Consider the following 23,278-nt stretch of genomic DNA (forward strand, 5'->3'; position numbering starts at 1 on the left):
TATTCACTCCGATGTATGCACTATGCCTGTTAAGTATTTTGGTGGTGCATTGTATTTTGTTACATTTATTGATGATTGTACTAGGAAAGGATGGGTGCATTTGTTGAAAAGTAAGAGCGAGACTTTTAATGCTTTTAAGAAGTTTCATGCTTTTGTCACTACTCAAAAGAGTGCTAAGCTTAAATGTCTCATGTCAGACAAGGGAGGAGAATATGTATTTGCTGAATTTCAACGTTTTTGTGATGATAATGGGATTAAAAGGGCGTTGACAGCCCCTTATAGTCCGTCTTCTAATGGTGTGGCTAAGAGGTACAACCGTACTTTATGTGAGAGAGTGCGTTACATGTTGTCCACCGCTAATCTTTCCCAAGAGTTTTGGGGAGAGGCATTAAAAACTGTAGTTCAAATTTGCAATCGCTCTCCTAATAGTAGGCTGAAAAATGACATTCCAGAGGAAGCTTGGTCTGGCATACCTGCCTCTTATGATCATTTGAGAGTATTTGGCTGCGAAGAGTATTTGGCTGTGAAGCTTTTGTTCATGTATGCAATGACTTGAGAACAAAGCTTGATATGAAGTCCATGAAGGAAGTCTACCTAGGTTATGGGGAAGAAGGTGAAATAGGCTATAGAGTGTGGTTACCACAATTTAAAAAGGTAATTCGTAGCCGAGATGTAGTTTTCAATGAGGCAAAATTGCTTAAGAATACTACAAAATCTGATTCTGACAAGAAAACTGTCAGATTTTAGCCTCTCGTGCCACCCATTGATGTTGAAAAAGAGCCTCATGATGCATTAGCGCAAGCTGAAATTGATAATCAGCCGGTTAACCTTGAGCCAAAAGAGGTAGGACATGATATTGATGCTCCTAATGAGGATGGACAGCCATCTGAATTGGTTGAAAAATGACTTTCAGCAGCATGATAAAGCTAACGATGAGTTGCCTCATGATGTAGAATCGTTGCCTAAAAATGTAAATCATTGGGTACGTAGATCAACTCGTTTGAGAAGGCAACTGCAGAGATTTAATCCCTCTTTGCATCATGTAATGTTGTCAGATGAGGGTGAACCTCTTACTTATAAAGAGGCTAAGTCATGTGAGTCAAGCCGGAGCTTGCAATGCAAGAGGAAATGAAATCCTTGTATGCAAATGATACTTGGGATCTTATGCCCATAGTTACATGGAACGGCGGGTCGGGGTCGAGAATAGGGAGGGGACAGGGACAGGACGGCAAAAGTCAGGAAATGGGGACGGGGGTCGGAATGGCCAAAAAAGAAAAAGAGTTTTTTTGGCATTTTTTGACCCACACACATGCCACACACATAGAGCATCACTTTGACCACAAATTTACACTAAATAGACCAAAGAACATGAGTCATATAGACGCAAATGTGTTAATAAAACATCGAGAAATAAGGACCCAAAGGGTGGCTTCTATAGCCATTGGGGTGCTTCAAAGTTCTAACATATGGCTGTAGGAGAGGAACTAGCCATTAGAAACGATCAGTTTTCAAATTTAAAAAAAGTTGACTATCACAAGATGGGCACCACGTGCCAATTGGAAAGAACAGACTGAACAGACTTTTAGCACTTCAATAACAACTGAACTGAGTGAGAGAGAGAGAGAGACGACACACGACACGGAATGGCGGAATTCCACCCCAGAGAGTATTAGCCCCAAACCTTGGCGCCCCTTTCGGTATTTCTTTATATTGCATCAACACAGTACAAGACGGTACTCCAGACTCTGTACCTGCTCCAGGAAGCATGCCAGAGAATGAGCCCTAACCTCATATTTAAAGGCACTAGGCCCCAAAAGTAGTTTACAGTGAAAAGCCTTCAAACTCAAAAGCATCTGGTGTAAAAGAAATGCCAAAAAGCTGTCAGTGTAAATCACAGAATTTCCGTACAGCAGTCAGCGCAAAACGCCAAAATCCGTACAACTTGCCAAGTCATCATGTCAACGCAATTATCGGAATTTCCATACAACTGCCACGTCATCAGCTGCTACGTCGGTCTTCTGTGTGTGTGCGGGTCCTGCTTTATTTTAATCCTTTATGTCACTTGGGGCCCCATCGGACGGGATTCCCATAAGTTGGTAGGACTTCTTCTTCTGTTACTTGTAATTCTTAGGGTTTAGGCCCCTCGGCCGGCTTCTGTAAGTTGGCTCCATTCTTCAAGGCTTTGACACGTCAGCAGTTTGTGACATCTCCCCTTCTTGAAAGAGAGTAATCGTCCGCGATTACAGCATATCTGCAAAACAACTCAAGTTAGCTCAAAAATTTTCGAGGGACATTCCAAGGGACAATCAGTTTGCTCTTTTTGTAAGGAGTTAGCTTCTCCTTTCGGCTCTTTTGATCAAGGAGTTAGCTTCTCCTTTCGTCCAGATCGGAACTCTTGATATTCCGGCGTAGTAAAATTAGCCATCACACCCAGACCGTACTGATCTTCCACGAGTGTCTTAATACACTAAAATTACATACCCAGGCAATCTCATCCAATTAGGAATATTCAGTGGTTGGCACATCACAATGCAACACAAATGCTCACATATGCATGTTACAAGACATAGAAACATAAAGCCGCCGATGAACACTCCTCCCGCAAATAACCAGGTCCGGGCCATGAGCTGTTCAACGACTCCCTTATCACTCCTTCCGCAAATAACCTAAAAAGGTCCAAGCCATGAGATATAGAGGCCTTTTACAACCAAACTCCCCCCTGACCGCAGCCTGCGTCGTTTGGAAGTGCTGAGAGTAACCACTCCTCAGACTTCTTAATACTCCCCTCGTAAATAACCATGCAAGTCCGGGCCATGAGTAACAACAACAATACTCTCCCCGTAAATAACCACAAGGGTCCGGGCCATGAGTAAAAACAACACTTTTCAATCATTCAATACTCCCCCCGCAAATAACCACAAGGGTCCGGGCCATGAGTATGAACAAGCATTCTGAAACATCTTTTCTCACCCTGCACCCAGGCATATAATCACCAATCGTTGAAACCGGTATTAAAACCAGAGTCAAACATTTCAAATCGGCACCAAGACAGGTTCAAAACAAATACCATCCATTTCAAACAAATTTCAAACAAAGCTTCAAACAATACTTCTCAAACAAAGTTCAAAAGTATCTAACTATAGAGGATGAGAGCACGCGCTCCTGGGCTCGCTGCTGCTGCCGCTCCCCCCCTCGCACCTGCACTCCCCTTGCGCTACCCCCTCCCTTGTCGCCTGCTCCCCTCTTGCACCCGCTGCCCGCTGCGTCACCTACCCCCACTGCGCTGCCCCTACCCCTGCTCGCCCGCTCGCAGCCCCCGTTGCCCTGCACTGCGCTGCCCGCTACCCCCCTTTTCACTGCCCTCTCCATGCCACGCTACGCTGCTTGTCCCGCCCTCCCCCACCTCTCTTCACTCACTGAAACCCCCCCCCCCCCCCGGCTCATTTCGTTCTGCCTTTCTCACGCCGAGGTTCTTCTATCGATTGGCTTTGGCAGTGCTGGTTCTTTGACAGTGCTTGTTGGGGTCCTTTTGCAAAAAATTGCTTCACCTACTCTTTCTCCGCCACAGCAGTAGACACAAATGGAGGCTCAAGCTCCGCCACAGAGGGACTCCACTGAAGCCCCTACGCCCGACCGCGTTGAGCCCACCATTCGACTTGCTTTATCACCGACAGAGCAAGCGAGCCTAGCCGCAAAGGTAGAGCGCCTGCAGGCGACTTCGGTCATCTGCAAGATTCTCGGCACCAGACCCAGCAGAGGAGAGCTACGTAATCTTCCCCCCCCCCCCACCTCAGCTTCACCCTCGACAGCCCCTCCTCCACCAGAGTTCCCCTCCTCCTCATCATCCCCCCCCACCTCTTCCCTTCGCCCCTCTACCTCTGCCGCTCCCCCCCGCCCCTCTTCTCTCCCTCTTCCCCCTGCTCCTACACCCCCCCCTCCCGCTCTAGTTTCACAGTCGACCCAGGGGGTAGGGCCATCTCCGGCTGCTAGGAGATCTCTTGGCAGCGCCTTTGCCACGAGTCGCTTGGCGAGAGAGGGATAGCCTTTCTTGCGACCCCCTCTACAGGTACACACGTCTCCCTTTGCGGCAGTCCCTCGTGGTCTGACGAGCTTCGACATTCGGTGCCGATGGGACTTCTTTGACTACGACTTTACACGTTTTCTCAGCAACCCCTCAACAGACCATGAGGCAGCCTGCTTCAGGGTTCATGTTTTGTTCCTTGCAGCTAGGGGGATAGAGACCTTGGACTCAGCGGTTGGCTTCTCTTTTCCCCTTTGCGACAGGGACCAGACTGAGTGAACTCTCGACTCAGTGTTGGAGTGGTTGCATACACAGGTCCTAGAGTTCTCTCACCACATGGGAGACCTAGGAGTTACAGACATGCTTCAGACTTTGTGGCCATTGGCCAAGTTTGCAGTGACCCCTCCAGATACAACAGGATGTAGACACATTGTGGTTTACTTCTTTGCTGATACACAGTGCTTGCCATGCTATGTACACATTCATGAGGACTCCTGGACAGAGGAGGTAGCTTTACGTACGGCTCGCTCTACTTGGGCTTGGGCCAGCCACTCGTTGCAGTCACGCCTATTACTCCCCATCCAAGCCAGCCTCGAAGATAGCACGTTTAGTTGTTGCGGCAGCATCTGTTCTCTCTCACTCCCCATGAGGATCGTCTCGTGGAACTTGCAGGGACTTGGTGGGCCCCAGTTTCAGTGTCAACGGGGCCGAATGCGTCAGGAGCTTCAGCGCTGCCTTGTGGGAGGAGAGATTGATCTCCTTATGCTACAGGAGCATCATCTATGTGAGAGCCGCATTAGACGTTGTGGTCAGCTCTTGTGTGGATGATATGATACTTTTTGGTCAGTTGCTTTTGGACCTTGAGGCATCCAAGGTGGGGTATGCATGACTATTGCGGATTCTTTGCAGCATGCCATTGTGGGCAGAGGAATTATTGTGCCTGGCAGGGCTCAGTGCAAGTTCAGAGTTGCCTTGTGGGCTTCCTGAACATATATGCGCCCAATGTGGCGAGTGCACGAGCAGAGTTTTGGTCACAGATTGTTGAGTCTCTGCCGCAGGCAGAACATCGGTGCATAGGGGGTGACTTCAACATGTTGGAGGACCCTTCTGACAGGATTGGTGGCAGCCATGCTACTGTGCATGGAGTCGACTTGGCAGCTTGGGAGAGGTTGTGTATGACTTTGAGGGTCTCGGATACATGGCAACACTCTGGTTTTGTGAGGCCCCCAGACACTCTTGCCTTCTCTACATCGGACCGCAGAGTGGGAGGAGTGAATCTATCGCGGATAGATCGCTTCTACACTAGTGACCATTTCAATGACTTGGGTGGGACAGTTGGCATTCTGGGAGGGACTTTCTTCTCGGACCATGCACCAGTGATCCTCACAATGGCAGACAGAAAGAGGAGAGGGAGCCCGTCGTCGTTCCCGTTCCGCGTTCCGGGTAACTATGCTTTCATCCTAGAAAAAGTGAAAAATTTGACTGTCGTGCCGTCATCTTTGAAATCTTTGCGTTGGTTAGGTGTATATCCCGGGTGTGGATAATAAGGGTATTTATATGGGCTCCAACCATTGTAGCCGAGTGGCGGTGGTGGTGGTGGAGGTGGGGGCAATGGCGGTTGCATTGGATCAGGGTCAGATGGCTGCACCATATTCCTGAAAACTCCCCCGATTGGAAAAGACGGCTGAGAAGGTTGCCCATTAGAAGCTCTCGTACTTTCTGATGCCGGAGGAGGAGGTACCACCTGGGGCATCAGAGGGGGTAACATGTAGTTCAAAAATTGTTGAAAACTTTGCAGCATCGGAAGATTCTGCTGAGGATGCCGTGAAAGAATGGCGTGGAGTTCGTTGAGCAGAAACTGCAAATATTATGTTGAATCCATGAATTCCAAGTCTTGGGTTCTTTATGGCTTATTCCTTGTAAGACACAGCGATGAAGACGAGAGCGTGCCCGATGCGCGATGAAGTAAGGGTGGGAGTGGCTAATAAGTCCGGGTTGGAGGGCGAAGATGCCTCGAATAAAATTACAAAAGCTCTGTCTGCTCTTTTGTAGGACCGGTATGCTTTCAGAAAAGCACACGCCTGATGCTCTGATACCACTGTCACAAGGCGGGCACCACGTGCCAATAGAAAAGAACAGACTGAACAGACTTTTAGCACTTCAATAACAACTGAACTGAGAGAGAGAGAGAGAGAGAGAGAGAGAGAGATGACACGCAACACAGAGTGGCGGAATTCCACCCCAGAGAGTATTGGCCCCAAATCTTGGCGCCCCTTTCGGTATTTCTTTATATTGCATCAACACAGTACAACCCGGTACTCCAAACTTTGCACCTTCTCCACGAAGCATGCCAAAGAATGAGCCCTAACCTCATATTTAAAGGCCCTAGGCCCCAAAAGCAGTTTACAGTGAAAAGCCTTCAAAATCAAAAGCATCTGGCGCAAAAGCAATGCCAAAAAGCTGCCAGCGTAAATCACGGAATTTCTGTTCAACAATCAACGCAAAACGCGGAAATCCATACAACCTGCCACGTCATCATGTCAGCGCAATTATCAGAATTTCCATACAGCCACCACGTCATCATGTCAACGCAATTATCGGAATTTCCGTACAGCTGCTACGCCGGTCTTGTGTGTGTGTGCGGGTCCTGCTTTAGTTTAATCCTTTATGTCACTTGGGGCCCCATTGAACGGGGTCCCCATAAGTTGGTAGGACTTCTTCTTCTATTACTTGTTCTTCTTAGGGTTTAGGCCCCTCGGCCGGCTTTTGTAAGTTGGCTCCATTCTCCAAGGCTTTGACACGTTAGCAGTTTGTGACATTGACTGTCGTCCCTTGCCGTCCCCTCCCGTCCCCGGGATGTTTTGACTGCGTTCCCACTTGGCAACCAATTTGTCGTCCGTCCCCACCTGTCCCCGATCCAGAATCGGATGTCCCCCATCTCTAGGCTCCGCCCCCTCCGTCCCTTGTAACTATGCTTATGCCATTGCCTAAAGGGAAAAAGGCTCTTCCTAACAACTGGGTGTACAAGATTAAGATCGTGGATGAAAAACCCAAGTACAAGGCAAGATTGGTTGCAAAAGGATATGCATAGAAAGAAGGAATTGATTTTAAAGAAATCTTTTCCCCTGTTGTAAAGCTTACAACGTTACGTGTCCTTTTTGCTCTCGTTGCGGTGCTTGATTTGGAATTGAATCAAATGGATGTAAAGACAGTTTTTTTACATGGTGATATTGAGGACATATACATGAAACAACCTGAGGCTTTTGTAGTTCCTACACGTGAGAAACTAGTATGCAAACTGAAAAGGGCTCTGTATGGTTTGAGACAATCATCACGGCAATGGTATAAGAAGTTCGACACTTTTATGCTGTCTCAAGGCTTTAAACGCAGCCATGCAGATCATTGTTTGTATACAAAAAAGATGAAGATGGTAGTCCCATCATACTTGTTCTTTATGTTGATGACATGCTGCTTGCCAGGAAACATAAGACTAGTCTCGATGCTCTGAAGCGTAAGCTAAATTCAGCATTTGCTATGAAGGATTTGGGTGATGCAGAGCATATTTTGGGCATGCGTATTAAAAGAGATAGAAAGCAGAAATTGTTGTTTTTATCTCAAGAAAAGTACATTGCAAAAGTACTTAACAGATTTAATATGGCTGATGCTAAGCCCCTTGGAGTACCTTTACCTCCATACACCAAGCTTAGCAAAGCAGATTGCCCAAAGGATGAGGAGGCAGTGAAAGCAATGAAGGGAATCCCTTATGCATCAGCTTGTGGTTCTCTTATGTATGCTATGGTTGCCACTCGTCTCGACATTGCTTATGCAGTGGGAGTTGTTAGTCGATACATGTTGAATCCTAGCAAAGCGCATTGGGAAGCTGTCAAATGCATTCTGAGATATTTGCAAGGTACACAATCAAAGTGTATTTGTTATGGCAAAAGTGACTTGAAGTTGCAAGGATATTGTGATGCAGATATGGCAAGTGACATGGATACCAGGAAATCTACCAGTGGATATGTATTTGCTATTGTTGGTGGTGCAGTCTCTTGGTGTTCTAGGTTGCAGAAAATTGTGGCATTGAGTACTACTAAGGCTGAATACATTTCAGCCACAGAGGCTTCAAAGGAAGCCATTTGGTTGGGTAGACTTGCAAAAGAACTTGGCATGCCTGCTAGTACTTCAGTGTTGGGATGTGATAGCCAGAGTGCTGTCTATTTAGCCAAAAATTCCATGTTTCATGCGCGTACCAAACACATAGATGTGCGGTACCAATTCATACGTCAGGTATTGGAGGATGGTCTAGTCACCTTGACTAAGATCAATAGATAGGATAACCTTGCAGACATTCTCACCAAGAGTCTTGTTAAGGCTCAACATGAGCATTGCATATAGCTGGTGGGAGCTGGTTAGCTTAAAGGCGTCATTTATACCTTTAAGTGGGAGGTTGTTGGGTTAAAGGCCCTAAATGACCCCTTTATGTACAATCTATACTTTGTCCAGGTTCACATTGAACTTGAATGTGAACCTGGACACATTTTTTAAAGTCACTTATAATAAAAGTGGGAAGGCCACAAAACCACACACGCGGGTTTTTCCAAAATCGTACGAGCTCTCTGTCTCTCCCTGCTTTAGATCTACGCCATAGCCTTCTTGCACTCACGCCTGGCTCCACCCGGTCCAAACTTGCACTCTTTCACCTCGCGCGTCTCCCGGTAGCCTCTCCTTCGTGCTTTCAAGTCACAACTCCAAAATATACAAGATGGGAAAAGAAAGAGAGAGAGTAACAGTTGTGCAAGGTTCTCGCTGCTCAACTCTTTAGAAATTCAAGTAACAACTAGTTGGCTACACAGCATTGCATTTGGAAGAGGGTGAATCACAAAAGCACCAAGCTACCAACGTCAAAAATTCCACAATGTATCTTCCAAGGCAAATTGACACATCAAAATAATTTTTTCAAAGCTTTAGAGTTCAGCTATATAGCCAATTGCAAAATTTTCAATGATCACATGCTAACCTTTCACCATGACTGTAGCCTTCATGTCGCTGTCAACCCCCAGCCATATTCTTGACACAAACTATACTGTGAAATGTCTGATGTATGTATCAAACCATCTATAAGACACTAGAAATTTGAATACCGAATCTGTCTCTCACACAATCCATAGAAGTTCAGCCTATGTAGTTGATAATATTAGCTTCTTTGTGACTGAGCCTGGCCTTGTGAGGCTTGCTTTGGTAATTAGGTTTTTGGCGGTGCCGATTGGGTGACTGGTGTCACAAACTGGACACATGGCTGCCCAGTACACACACACCATCTGGCAAAGGTTGCAGAGACGATGACATGGCTGACCACTAAAAACAGTCCCGCGGAAATAATTCCCTGCAGAGAAAAATGCTGACGTGGCAGCCTCCGCGATCTGCGGCGCAACTCACGGGCAGGTGCTGACGTGGCAGCAGCGTACGGCTTTTGGGCTACGCAGTTTTTGAGCATTGCTTTTGCTACGCAATACAGCATGGGAGAGAGAGAGAGAGAGAGAGAGAGAGAGAGACTCTTGCTTTATTCTACGTAAGCTTGAGAGAGAGAGAAAGAGCTTTAATTTTCAAGATGCTTTAAATTGCAAGCCTATTTTTGTGGCAGTTTTTTATGGGGAAGCTTTTTATGGGAAGCTTTTGGGGCTCTGCTTTTGGCATCCCTTGTACTCTTTAAATAAGCAGGCAGGGCCTCATAACTCAGAGCATCTGGACGCAGAGTCTGAGTGTGAGTGCCTGCCCGCACTCTTGTACTTTGAACACGGATTAATACATAAAGAAATAGCGAAAGGGGCGCCAGTCTTTGGGCCCAATATCTCTAGGCACGGAATCCGCCGGGCCACTGTCGAATCAAATTGTAAACTGTGAACTGTTTTGAAGTGTTTATTTCTGCTGTCGCGGTAGATTCTCGACTTGGAGTGTCCAAGTCTGTTACACTGGTATCAAAGCACGGCCGATTTCTCTTCCACAGGAAATTCGATCCCTATTTTTTTTTCCGCGGCACCTAAGGCTTCAGGCAAAAATCACTCGACTCTCTCTGCATCCGAAGATGCGGGAAGGGATCACAACGAAGATTCACGCGAGGAGTATGGCCCGTCTCGGCCTACTCAGGCGGAGCATCAAGAGATGGAGCGTCGACAATTGATCGGCAATGCAACAAAGATGATGCTTAATTTTGCCAAGGACCCGAAATTGGCAAAATATATGAGTCAAACTTCTTTAGATGAGGTGCACACGCAGTGACATAAAACCACAAAACCACCCCGCAAACCCGCTCTCAAGAAACCTCCTACTCCCAAGAAGTATACAGAGAAAGAATTAGAAGAGGTGGTTGATGCACGAATTGCTCAGCTTTTTGACGCGCAGAACAAAGCTAAAAAGCACGGAAAAAAGTAGAAGAAAGGAGCTGACTTCCCGGGTTCTTTAGGTCGTCAGTCTACTTTTGAAAAGGCAAGAAAGCAGAAGAAGCGTGTTCGATTTGAAGGAGTACCGAGTTCTTCTTCTTCTTCTTCTGACAGTTCTTCTAGCTCATCTGACTCGAGCGAAGAAGACAGAAAAGGCAAAAAGCTAAGCAAGAAGTAACACTTCGGGGGGAAGGGCGAGAAAAAGGCAAAGAAGTCTAAATCTCACCCCGTGATTGACAATTCTACAGAGGACTCGTCGACAGTTCGAACTCTGATGACAGCAACTTTTATGCAAAGAAGAAGAATTTTTACAAAGCCCAACCAGTATGACTTTCTGGAAGACAAAAGCAAGAAAGTCCGAGAGTTTACGGAAGGTGGACAGTCAATTAAATTTGACACGTTTTCTGGATATAGAGATGCTTCGAAGGCTTTGTCTTTTGTATAGCAGTTTGACATCGCTTTCGCGAGAGGGCATTACTCAGAGCACTAAGATTCGAAGAGCTACCTCTTACTTTAAGGGGAATGCTAGAACTTGGTGGTCCACGCTTCTATTAAACAAGACTGTGCCACTTAAATGGCTGAAATTCAAGAGGCTTTTTATTTCTTCTTGGCTGACTCAACAGTATGAACGCGATATACGAACTACTTGGAACCATCTTCGGATGACCAAGAAGGATACAGTGGACGCTTATTGCGAGAGATTCTGGAGCTCTTTTCTACCCGCCTCTTCATTTAAGAAGATCTCGTTCAAGGAACGGATTGAGCGATTTACCTTGGGTCTTCCTACAGAGATCCGCGATCACTGCTTGGAACAAAAGTCAGCTTCCATTCAGAAGCTCATGAGTCATGCGAAACAGGGTTTTGCCAGTCACTCAAGCAGTTTGACCTACCCCACCGATGAGATCATGACACAAAAAGCCGAACAAACTTCGACAAATGAAAGTAGAAAGAGGAAGAGCAACCCAGAAAAGAAGGATGCATGACCCAAGCTCGCTCCTCAGGAGAGAGCTCGCTACATCATGGAAGGAAAGTGCTTTGGATGCGGGGAAACTGGACATATCTCCGCGAAGTGCCCTAAAAAGGCACAGAAAGAACAGAACGACAAGGACGACGAAAGGCCTGAGAGTTCGAGAGCAGCTGAGGAACGTGGAAGAAAAGGCAAGATGAAAACAGGACTGGTTCCAGATTGCGTGGGTACAGATCCCAGCACGTTGGACGAGAGTACAGAACTTTGCCGAGCTTGGGGCAAAGTGAAAGATCAAGAAGCGTTGATCTTCTTTGATGGAGGAGCCAAGGCCAACTTCATTTCAACGGAATTGGCGGCGCAGCTTGAGATCACTCTCGGTCGGATGGGACCACTTGCGGAGGCAGTTCTAGCGGCACCCGGCAGAGACGTAGCCATTACACCTGTCAATGGCAAACTTCGGTTGCATTGTCAGGGGTATTTGGGGCATGCGGACTTTTACATAATGCCTTTGGAAGGTTGTGATGTCCTCTTGCGAATTCCCTGGCACCACAAGAAGAACGCCGTGGTCGACTATCGGGCGAGGAAAGCGACATTGACCACAGAGAAGGGCAGAACCATTGTACTCGATATAAAACTTAAGGGCGAGTCTATCCCTATTGTATCGGCATCGGCCATTTCTAAATTAATGAAATCTAGTCTGTTTGTTTACTCGATCTTTTTTAAAGAGTTGAGTGATGAGGATAGGACAAATATGTATGAACTTGATAAAGAATGCCAAGATTTTCTCCACTCTCATGCCGATTACTTCTTAGAGGGCCTACCAAGCGAGTTACCACCTGCTCGTCCTGAAGATCATACCATTGATCTGATACATGAAAGCACACCACCGAACCGGCCACCTTATCATGTGAGCCGAGCCCAGAAAAAAGAAATTATGAACCAAGTGAAGGAAAAGGGTCTTGTCCAGCCTGGTACTTCACCATATTGCTCTCTAGTGTTGTTGGTACAGAGCATAGAACCCTTTTTCCCAAATTACCCAATTTTCACTTATTATTTAATAAGTGACTTTTGTTGGAAAAGAGAGTAGGGCAAATTGCTAAGACTCTATAAAAGAAACCTAGCGCTAGCACTTTTAAGCAGAAGAGACAGAAGAAGTTCCAGCAACTTGCAATGTTCTCTCCTCAGCAAGACCGGCAAAAGAGAGTATAGCGTTTTCAACCGACAGCAACAGACGCATTTTTGGATACAGATCCTCTAGCGTTTTTTCTTATGATCAGCTTGGCGTTTTCCAGTTTGCAGATCAAGCCTAGCGTTTGCAGATTCCGGCACCAGATCAGCCCCAGCACATCAGCGTTTTCAGTTTTCAGTTTTCAGCACTTAGCCACAACAGATTCAGCCCTTAGCCTCACAGATCTCACCTACCCGCAGTAGATCCTCGCCGTACCGTCGAGTCAGCTAGCATTTTCAGATTCAGCCCGCTGTCCGCAGATTTCAGCATCTGCGTTTTCAGCGCATCGTCATCGCATCGTCGCCATCGCCGTCCTCACCGATGCAGTGTGAGAGATCAGCAAAAAGTCAACGTTTTAGATTTCAGCATTTCAGCCCTAGCGTTTTCAGATTTCAGCCCGTCCTTGTCGTCATCATCATTGTCTTCGAAATCGCCGGCAAGTCCATTGCATCTAGACCATTGTACCAGATTTGTGCAATCTATAGCATAGACCTCTCTCGCCATAGAGAGGGGGGGCCCTTGGAGGAGGTTTGAGAACCGTCTGGTGTCGTTTTCTTCTCTCTCTCTCTCTCTCTCTCTCTCTCTCAGCACCTTCATTCACAGTAGCATTCACTTTTTTTGTAATCATTGCATTCTCTCTCTAAAGAAATGGAAGGCTCTCCCTTCCGTAAGTAAAAGGAACCCTTGAGCACAATCTGGAGCACTCATCTTGAGCAAGATCAACACACTTCCGTTGCACATTACATTGGTATTAGAGCTTTGGCAATGTTCTGTATCACTCAAGGAAAGAACCGCAAAAAAAAATGCTTGTTGCGGTCGCACGTAACCCAAGTCCACTTGGGCATGTCGATTCCTAATCGTGTTTTTGAAGAGTGACAGGAAACCCAAGAAAGAAGGGCTTGTGCAGCCTCCCCTTGTTCCTCTTTTCACTCATTGAGAGTGGACCGTGCACTTAGCGGCCGGCCAATCGACGTGAGGTGGGAAAAAGCAACTTTGGTGTGAGCGCAAGGCCGCCAAGGGGTGCGCCCACAGCGAAGAGTCGAGCTCGGGTAAGAGAAACGCCTTGTCAAACACCGATTGCAAGCTAACGAGCTCAAGAACCTCAAGAACCTCAAGAACCCAAGTTCCTCGCGAACTTAAGTACCCAAGATCTCAGTGTATGGTCATCACCCGAAGCCGGATGGATACTTTGCGTGACGGTGATGAGCATGGAGGAGGATTTTTTTCCAACCCTCCCCCTTCTCCATCTACGCCACTGGTTGTACCAAATCCTATGGAGGCTTTGGTCAAGTCGATGATGGACATCATGCTACAACAAGAGGCGCAACGCACCACCTTGGATTGCGACCACGCAGAAAGGAAGGCAGCCTTGGAGCGTGAGCGTGAGCAAACGCACTTGGTGGCCGAGCAAGCACGCAAAGCTCTATGCATCGCAAACGACGAAAAGCGAGCGGCTATGGAATTAGAACGTGAGGTGCAGAGAGACCAACGCATGCAACAGTTGGTCCTACAAGTACTAACCTCGAAATCCGAGTCACTCAAAGACGTGGACGAGTCTGAAGTCATCACATAACACAAGTCGAGAAGCGGATTCCAACAACCCCGTCGCTCAAAAGTTTACGTTCAGTATGTATGACGGTAAGATGGATGCTAATGTTATTCATTCTTGGTTGCATCAATTTAATCCTTATTTTGCAACAGCGAAGAAAACAGGGAATAACAAAGTTTTGACGGCAGCCATGTATCTTGCGTGATGCCATTAATTGGTATCAAGCGTGGCAAGAGGCACAGTTGGTCGTGCACCTAGAGGAAGCCGAGGAAGGCGTCGCCCTTTCTGTCACAAGACGGGCACCACGTGCCAATAGAAAAGAACAGACTGAACAAACTTTTAGCACTTCAATAACAACTTGAACTGAGAGAGAGAGGGACGACACGCGACACGGAGTGGCGGAATTCCACCCTAGAGAGTATTGGCCCCAAACCTTGGCGCCCCTTTCGGTATTTCTTTATATTACTGCTGATTCGCAAAGTACAACAGCCGGGGAGCACCTCCTCTGCAATCTGCACGTTGAAGCGTGTCAGAGAGGGTCCCCAAGGCTCATATTTAAAGTCCCAAAGCCTAAAAGCATCAAATATGAAAAGCTGACCTCAAAAAATCGCTTTCCTAAAATTTCGAGGTTTCCCTAAAAATCCGCCATGAATTCCGGAATGTCCGTACAGGTGTCAGGTCATCATATTTTGATGTGCAAAGTCTTTTGAGTGTGTTCTGCTTTATTTTGAATGCCTTTATGTCACTTGGGGCCCCATTGGACGGGGTCCCCATAAGTTGGTAGGACTTCTTCTTCTGTTACTTGTTCTTCTTAGGGTTTAGGCCCCTCGGCCGATATCTGCAAGTTGGTTTTATTCTTCAAGGCTTTGACACGTCAGCAGTTTGTTACATCTCCCCTTCTTGAAAGAGAGTAATCGTCCGCGATTACAGCATATCTACAAAACAACTCAAGTTAGCTCAAAAATTTCTGAGGGACATTCCGAGGGACAATCAGTTTGCTCTTTTTATTAAGGAGTTAGCTTCTCCTTTCGGTTGTTTTGATCAAGGAGTTAGCTTCTCCTTTCTACTCTTTTGATCGAGGAGTTAGCTTCTCCTTTCGTCCAGATCGGAACTCTTGATATTCCGGCGTAGTAAAATTAGCCATCACACCCAGACCATACTGATCTTCCACTGAGAGTAACCATTGCTCAGACTTCTTAATACTCCTCCTGCATAACCCTCCAGGTCCGGGCCGGGAGTGACAACAACAATACTCCCCCCATAAATTACCACAAGGATCCGGGCCATGAATTTAAAAAAACAACCCTTTTCAATCATTCAATACTCCCCCCACAAATAACCACAAGGGTCCGAGCCATGAGTATGAACAAGCATCCTCAAACATAATTCTCATTACTCCACCCGGGAGTAAAATCACCAAATATTGAAACCGGTATTAAAACAAAAGTCAAACAATTCAAATCGGCACCAAGACGAGTTCAAAACAGATACCATCCATTTCAAACAAATTCCAAACAAGATCACCAAACAAGTTCTCAAACAGATTTCAAACTTAAAAAGCAATCTCGACAAAGTCAGTCGAGCTCGAAAAGTCGACTGACTTTCCATCGTGGAACCCGCACCACAAATTAGGGTTAGGTTCCTTCCATGAGGTTTGTCGCCGAGCACAGCATGGTCCATTAGCTCTTGGACAGAGTGTTTTCGTTGGCGGCGATGGTGGTCCCAAGATAGCAATCGCGCTGGATCTCCAAGGTCATCTGCTCGTGAAGAGACATCTACTCAGAGATGTTGAGAAATTTCAAGTTATAATCTGCTAGGGTTTCCATGGCAAGCATTTCAAGATACCCCACTCTGCCAGAAGTTGCACTCCGAAGGAAGATGTCAGAAACCATATAACTTCGGGCAAAAATTTTCTTGAAAGCTTGCCAAGTCCTTGGAAGTGTGCGGCTTGGTAGCTATAGACATCAACATCTGCATGGCACTGCTTTCGAGAAAAACAGTGACTTGAAATAAATCTTGGATCCTTCTCTTGCAAGTGATCTTAATGGCTTATGCCCTGTAAGACATGAGCGGTGAAGACGGGAGCGCGCCCGATGCGCAATGTAGTAAGGGTGGGAGTGGCTAGTAAGTCCGAGTCCGGAACACGAATCCAAAATTTCCAATGAACTTTTGAAAGTGCAATCTTGCTCTGTCTCCTCCTTGGTAGGACCGGTATGCTTTTAGAAAAGCACACACCTGATGCTCTGATACCACTGTCACAAGACGGGCACCACGTGCCAATAGAAAAGAACAGACCGAACAAACTTTTAGCACTTCAATAACAACTGAACTGAGAGAGAGAGAGAGAGAGAGATGACACGTGACATGGAGTGGCGGAATTCCACCCCAGAGAGTATTGGCTCCAAACCTTGGCGCCCCTTTTGGTATTTCTTTATATTATTGTTGATTCGCAAAGTACAACAATCGGGGCGCGGGAGCACCTCCTCTGCAATCTGGGCATTGAAGCGTGCCAAAGAGGGTCCCCAAGGCTCATATTTAAAGTCCCAAAGCCTAAAAGCATCAAATATGAAAAGCTGACGCAAAAAATCACAATTTCACGATTTTCCTAAAAATCCGCCGCGAATTCTGGAACGTCCGTACAAGTGCCACGTCATCATATTTTGATGTGCAAAGTCTTTTAAGTGTGTTCTGCTTTATTTTAATGCCTTTATGTCACTTGGGGCCCCATCGGACGGGGTCCCCATAAGTTGGTAGGACTTCTTCTTCTTTTACTTGTTCTTCTTAGGGTTTAGGCCCCTCGGCCGATATCTATAAGTTGGTTTTATTCTTCAGGGCTTTAACACGTCCACAGTTTGTTACACTTTCTTTCAATTGGGCCGACTTCCAAGACAAGCTCAAGGCGCGGTTCATGCCACCTCAGTACCTAGCACGGTTAAAGGAAGATTGGCGCAATATCAAGCAAATTGGTACCCCATTCGTGTCTTTTGCTAAGCGTATTTTGCGGCTTGGCACCCAATTACGCAAATCGGATGCAAAGCGTAAAGAGGCTTTTATTTTCGGGTTGGACGAATATATCAGGTTCGATGTCGAAGTCCTCGACCCTGTCGATCTCAACAAGGCGATAGTGATTGCTCTCGCACAAGAGATGAAGCACAACAAAGTAAAGCCTAAGGAGAACAAGTCTTCTCGCAGTACCTCTCAGACTCCTCAGAACCCACAGATTGGTAAGAATGGTAAGAACGGTAGCTCTTCTAGCCAATCTTCCTCTAATCCTTCGGAAAAGAACTCTCAAAATGACTCTAAGGGTAAAGCTAAAGCACCTGCTAAACCTAAGCTAACCCCGGATGAAAAAGCCGCACAAGGAATTATAGAAGGATACATAACGCAAGAAGAACAAGCCATTTATGCTAAGGAAGGTCGATGTTATCAATGTCACGTCAAGGGTCATATTAAGAAGGCTTGTCCTAAGACAACACGACTTAAAGAACCCAAAGCACCGACAGCTACCACAAGCACTTTAGTGCACCAATCTGAGTTTCCACAAGTTTCTGACAGACACATTGATGAGTCTCTCTTTAAATGTTTGTGTCATGTGAAGGGTCAGCGTTTTGTCATATTGTTTGATTCAAGCAATATGCATGATGTGATTGGTGACTCTCTTGTAGAGAGAGCCCGCCTAGAGGTTAGTCAGACAACTCCTCTCGAGGTGTCAGACTTCGCTCCCGGTATGGACTCTCTCATTATGCAAGAGTGCCTTGATGTGTTATTTACTGTTAAACAAGCTTCCTTTCCCAAAAAATTTGTAGTGTCTCCTCTCTCACGATGTGATATGATTTTGGGCATTAGATGGTTTCGTGAGCATAACCCTCTTCCTAGTTTTTTTCGTACCCCTGTGGTTGCCAAGCCGTACTTCCATACTCGTCCGAGTATGGAAACGTACGGAAAGTGATTCCGTACCCTGCAAAAAATTTGGGGCAAAAATTTTTCGCCTACAGTTTTTTGGCTGCGCGAGTTGAGTTGCTGACTCTGTTATGCACGCATTGCAGCACATCGGTGAGCTGCGAGCTGCGAATCAGTGGCCAGCCCATCCTCTCGCCCCTCTCTTGCTCACCTTCAGCTTCTCCCGTGCCCACAAGCTAGTCTCTAAATTCTAATTTCTAAACTTGTTTTGTATTTTGTGCTTGTGTATAAAGTTTAAAACATGGTGTAGTATGTAGGCTTTTGAGCATCCTATGTAGTAGGCTATCTGACGTGTGGAATTTCCAGGTAGTCTCATCCGTACTTCCGTACCCGTGTGCGTCCGACCTGTGGTTGACGTATGGAAAAACTATGACCCTCTCATTGATTGGGCAGACAATACTCTCACACTAAATGCCAAAAGTGACTCTCCCATGATCATTCGTGGTGAGGAGGGTCTGCATTCTTTACCTCTCAATTCTCATGTGCACGCGAAGCGTGAATTACAAAGAGGAGCACAAGTGGCATTCATCTATTGCCTCTCCAGTTACCCAGAGCATTAAGGCTTATCTCTATCAATGCAAGATAAAAAGGAGAATCATAATGAGGAATGTAGCAACCAACTATAAAAATGGGTGCTCTTTTTCGTGTCATAATTTTCAGTCATACATAACCTTTGTGTTTGTTATCTTTCACAATTGATACAAAATCTTCCAATCCTTTCTTAATCATACATGCTACCCCTCCTTGCCCTCTTCATTGCTTGAGATTATTTGACCATATCAATGAATGTATATTAGGATCCTCCAATCCGTGTGCATCATGCTCCCAAGTCTCAACAACACGTGCGACATCGGCTTTGCTTGTTAGTTTATCTATGCCAACCCCCGTATTTCATGGGTATCCATTGCACTTTCAAAAGCATACTTTCAATTGTAACTCGGTTTCATAGGTCGTGCATTCATATTTGCTCAAGGGACTTGCCTCCTCCTTGGGCATGTTTTCTTCATAAGACATTCTATGTAAAATAAGAGATGAGAGTCAACTTCCCCGAACCTGTTCACTTCAAAATGTTGTTGCAAAAAAGCTTTCTATAACTCACAAATTTTCTGTTTTTACATCGATGCATAGAGGGCGTCAATTGAGGCTAGAGATCACTCAAATCGGAGATCGAATGAAGACGTTATGATCAAAAGAGTGAACTCATGTCTACTAGGTCAAAAACGGCTGCGCTAGAGAGAGAGTGTGTCACAAACTGCTGACGTGTCAAAGCCCTGAAGAATGGAGCCAACTTGCAAATCTTGGCTGAGGGGCCTAAACCCTAAGAAGAACAAGTAATAGAAGAAGAAGTCTTACCAACTTATGGGGACCTCGTCTGATGGGGCCCCAGTGACATAAAGGAATTAAAATAAAGCAGAACCCACCCACACACGCACGCAGCTGATGACATGGCAACAGTACGGACACTCCGAAAATTACGCTGACAGTGCTGACGTGGCAGGCCATATGGATTTCCGCGTTTTGCGCTAACATGCTGACGTGGCAAGCTGTACGGATTTTCGTAAATTACGCAGGCAGCTTTTGGGCATTGCTTTTGGACCAGATGCTTTTGAGTTTTAAGGCTTTTCATGTAAAACTGCTTTTGGGCATAGTTACCCGGAACGGGAACGGGAATGGGAGGGTCCGGAACAGGACGGGAACGAGGAGGAGGAGGAGGGGGGGGGGGGGGCGGAACGGGAACGGGGCCGGGGCCGGAACGGTCCATCTAAAGTAAGGCTTGAATTACCTCCATTCAGCTTAGTCCCAAATAAACTCCTAAACAACCCCAAAATTGCTCCCAAATCTGCTCCCTAACCTGCCCTCAAACTGCACCAAATATGTTCCCCGAACAACCCCAAATCTGCCCCCAAAAGCCCACTTTTTCCCCCCCAAATGCCTGCTTTTGCCCATTCCCCCCCGCGTTTCGCTGTTCAGCCTCATTCCCCCATTCCGGAACACCGTTCTGGTTACACCCCGTTCCGGAACAGCGTTTCGTTTCCATCTCCGTTTCAGGAACGGGACTCGTGCGGAACACCGTTTCGAAACGTTTGGGCCATGTTCCCCCCGTTCCATGTTACACTGCTTTTGGGGCCTAGGGCCTTTAAATATGAGGCCATGACTCATTCTCTGGCATGCTTCCGGGAGAAGGTGCAAAGTCTGGAGTATCGGCTTGTATTGTGTTGATGCAATATAAAGAAATACCGAAAGGGGCGCCAAGGTTTGGGGCCAATACTCTCTGGGGTGGAATTCCGCCACTCCGTGTCGTGTCGTCTCTCTCTCTCTCTCTCCCTCAGTTCAGTTATTATTTGAAGTGCTTAAAGGTGTTCAGTCTGCTCTTTTCTATTGGCACATGGTGCCCGTCTTGTGACACACACAGAGAGAGAGAGAGAGAGAGAGAGAGAGAGAGAGAGAGAGAGAGAGAGAGAGAGAGAGAGAGAGAGAGATCTGGGAAAGGCTCTCCACGCTGATAACAAGCTGCTCATACAAGTGACCGAGGGTGGTCCGAAATAGAACTGACATGCCTAATAGATAGAGAGAGGTACACACAATTGCGACTCCTTTGACACTGCCAACTGCTCCTGCACACGAGACCACTCGCAACAATTGGGAAACAACCAAGCAAACAAGAGGACAACGAGTCTAAATCTCCTCCTGTTAAAGGACAACGTGCACTGAGGATCATCACATGTAGGATTGTTGTATCAGTTTCTTTGTTTCTTTCTTTTTTTTTTTCTCTCTCTCTCTCTTTAGTTGAATCAGGATCAGTTATGGAGGTCCAGGTTTAGAGCCGGCTCAAAGGAAGGCTGGATGGTTGTCCAAGAATCGAAGCAAAAGCAAAACGCACAGAAGGATGATACTTCTGGAACTAGTGAGAAACTCAAGAAGGAGGTGACATGTCCTAAGTGTGGAGAACAGGGGCATATTCTTAGGAATTGTCCGAAGAAGTCAAAGTGCAATTCAAAGTCCAATGAGGCGACTACTGTTGCACCTAGTCCGGCTTTTAGACACTTCTTTCACCTACCTCCATCTTCATCATGGACTCAAAAAGACTTGCAGATGGAAAGCACTCTTGTCAAATCTCTTTCTCAGCACCAAGCTCAAGCGGTTGCTCCTACTTCCTTGAAAGAACCTAGAAAGCCTATCCCAATCTTCGCACAATGGTGCAGCAGACGAGTCAAAGGTTGTTCATATCTTTGTGATACTCCGTGACGAGACACGTGCATGTTGGCGTCTAGCATTGTTCTCAAGGAGGCACGGCAAATCTCCGACTTCTCTTATAACCTATAGCTATTGATGACATGCCCACACAATAGGCGGTTGAGCTCTAGACTATACGTCTGACATAGATTGCTAGAGCTTGGTGGACACTGATTGCGGTTGTGCCCACTTGATTTCCATTAGTGGACGTGATTCTCTATCATGGCCCTGCGGTGTCCTGTACAGAGGTGCGCTTGATGCAGCAGAGACTTGCAAATTCCTTCTTCACTATTGGTGGCCCTAGATACTTGGTCTTGTTGTGTACCAAGGATTTGAGAGGGGTGTTGAGTTTTGGAGGTCATCTCCTTGTTTTCCATCTAGATCTTGTAAGTGAGGACTTCTTCGCGGCTATGCCCGACCTTATGAGGCTTTTCCATATTCTAGGCATGGGGGTTTTTCAGTTTTAGTCCCGTCAGCCACTTCTAGGTCTTTTTGATGGGCGCCCTATTTTATGTTCTACCTATTTACTTATTCCCCATATTTATGGGTCGTGGGGCATTTTGGTTCACTCCCCTATATAGGAAGAGGGGGGGACGAGGCGCTCCCATTCTGGCATAGAGCCTTGTAATCTCCTGTGATTGCAAAGTTTGCCCTTGCAGAGGTTGTCCACTCTTCTATCTCTCCGTCTCTTCTCTCTAGCGTTTTTCTCTCCTCTTCTCCTCTCCCTCTCCCTCTCCCCACTGTTCCCTTGTCACCACACCTTCTGCTACACTTCGACACATTCCTCCAGGCATTGTATACACTCTTGTATAGATGTGCATCTCGCAACCTGCACGGCTTGCACCATCTCTCTCTCTCCCTCTCATTTTCAGCCACTCGTGTCACGGACACTTCCACAGAACGCTGAACTTTGACTAGTAATGCATGATCTTTGCAAAGCATCCACAATTCAAGCAGGTGCTCCACTGCCACTAATGCTCATCATGTAAAAACTTTCTTTCTTGCAACAAGATTAAAGCTCATGTTTCATCACAGATTGGCGCATACTCTGCCTTGCAACACTGTAGTCCCAAACCATGAAAGAAGCTCCGTACATAGACCTTTTCAGTGATAAGTTTAGTCAATATGATGCATGGTGGAGCTGGTTGGTTTATCTTGTGGATAACTGCCATGAGTCTATAACTTGCCCTTTTCTTTGAAGTTAATTTTGGGCTTTTCCTGGATGCATCTGGTAATATATTCATATTTTTATGTACAATTGACGTTGCCTGGGCCACTGACCTTCTTTTAAGACGTTTTTTGAAGAACAGCTCTAATCAAAGCAGTAGTTCACAAACCTTTATCTGCAAACATTCCTAGTGCGACCCCAAGTGATGAACATTCTGACTGATCATGTTTGTCCTTGCCAAAAAAATCAACAACTATATGTTGCTCTAGAACAGCCAAAGCTAGAGAATGATCTCACTGACGGGCTTTGAACCAAGCAAGCCATGGTATACATAAAGCAGGCTCCTTCCCACCAAGTCAGTTACCTTCGGTGTGGAAAATTTGGACACCTCACAACTCTTTACGGAAGCTTGAATTCTTTGACAGAAACATGATACTAGTCAAAATATTTGAACAGCACCGCATGCTTCATCCATGCACTTTAATACGAGAGAAAGTAGAAATTGCTTTGAAATAAGCTCCTTACTTTAGGCGAAGAATTGCAATGGCCTTGTCTTGAGCTTCAGCTTTTGAAGAGACTGAGCCCAAATTGGCTTCTCTTAACCTTTCAACCTCTTTGTCCACCTTAACTTCAAAACAGGCAAAAGTCAACCTGTGTTCAAGGCGTAGATCCGAGAACCACTTATGCACAAGAATTTAAGTCAACCAGCAACGT

General features: G+C 46.2%; 1 protein-coding gene across 2 annotated transcripts in view; it reads right to left on the reverse strand.

The window, feature by feature from the left end:
* Nucleotides 1–23,278, reverse strand: part of LOC147422355 (uvrB/uvrC motif-containing protein) — a 68,847-nt gene that overhangs the window by 43,633 nt on the left and 1,936 nt on the right. For both annotated transcript variants that reach the window (XM_086503331.1, XM_086503330.1), the window contains exon 3: nt 23,090–23,187. In XM_086503331.1, coding sequence (XP_086359457.1) covers nt 23,090–23,187 — 98 coding nt within the window. The remainder of the gene's footprint in view (nt 1–23,089; nt 23,188–23,278) is intronic.

The sequence above is a fragment of the Adiantum capillus-veneris genome, chromosome 27 (genome assembly GCF_014529385.1).
Source record: "Adiantum capillus-veneris isolate H3 chromosome 27, ASM1452938v2, whole genome shotgun sequence".
Taxonomy (NCBI): Eukaryota; Viridiplantae; Streptophyta; class Polypodiopsida; order Polypodiales; family Pteridaceae; genus Adiantum; species Adiantum capillus-veneris.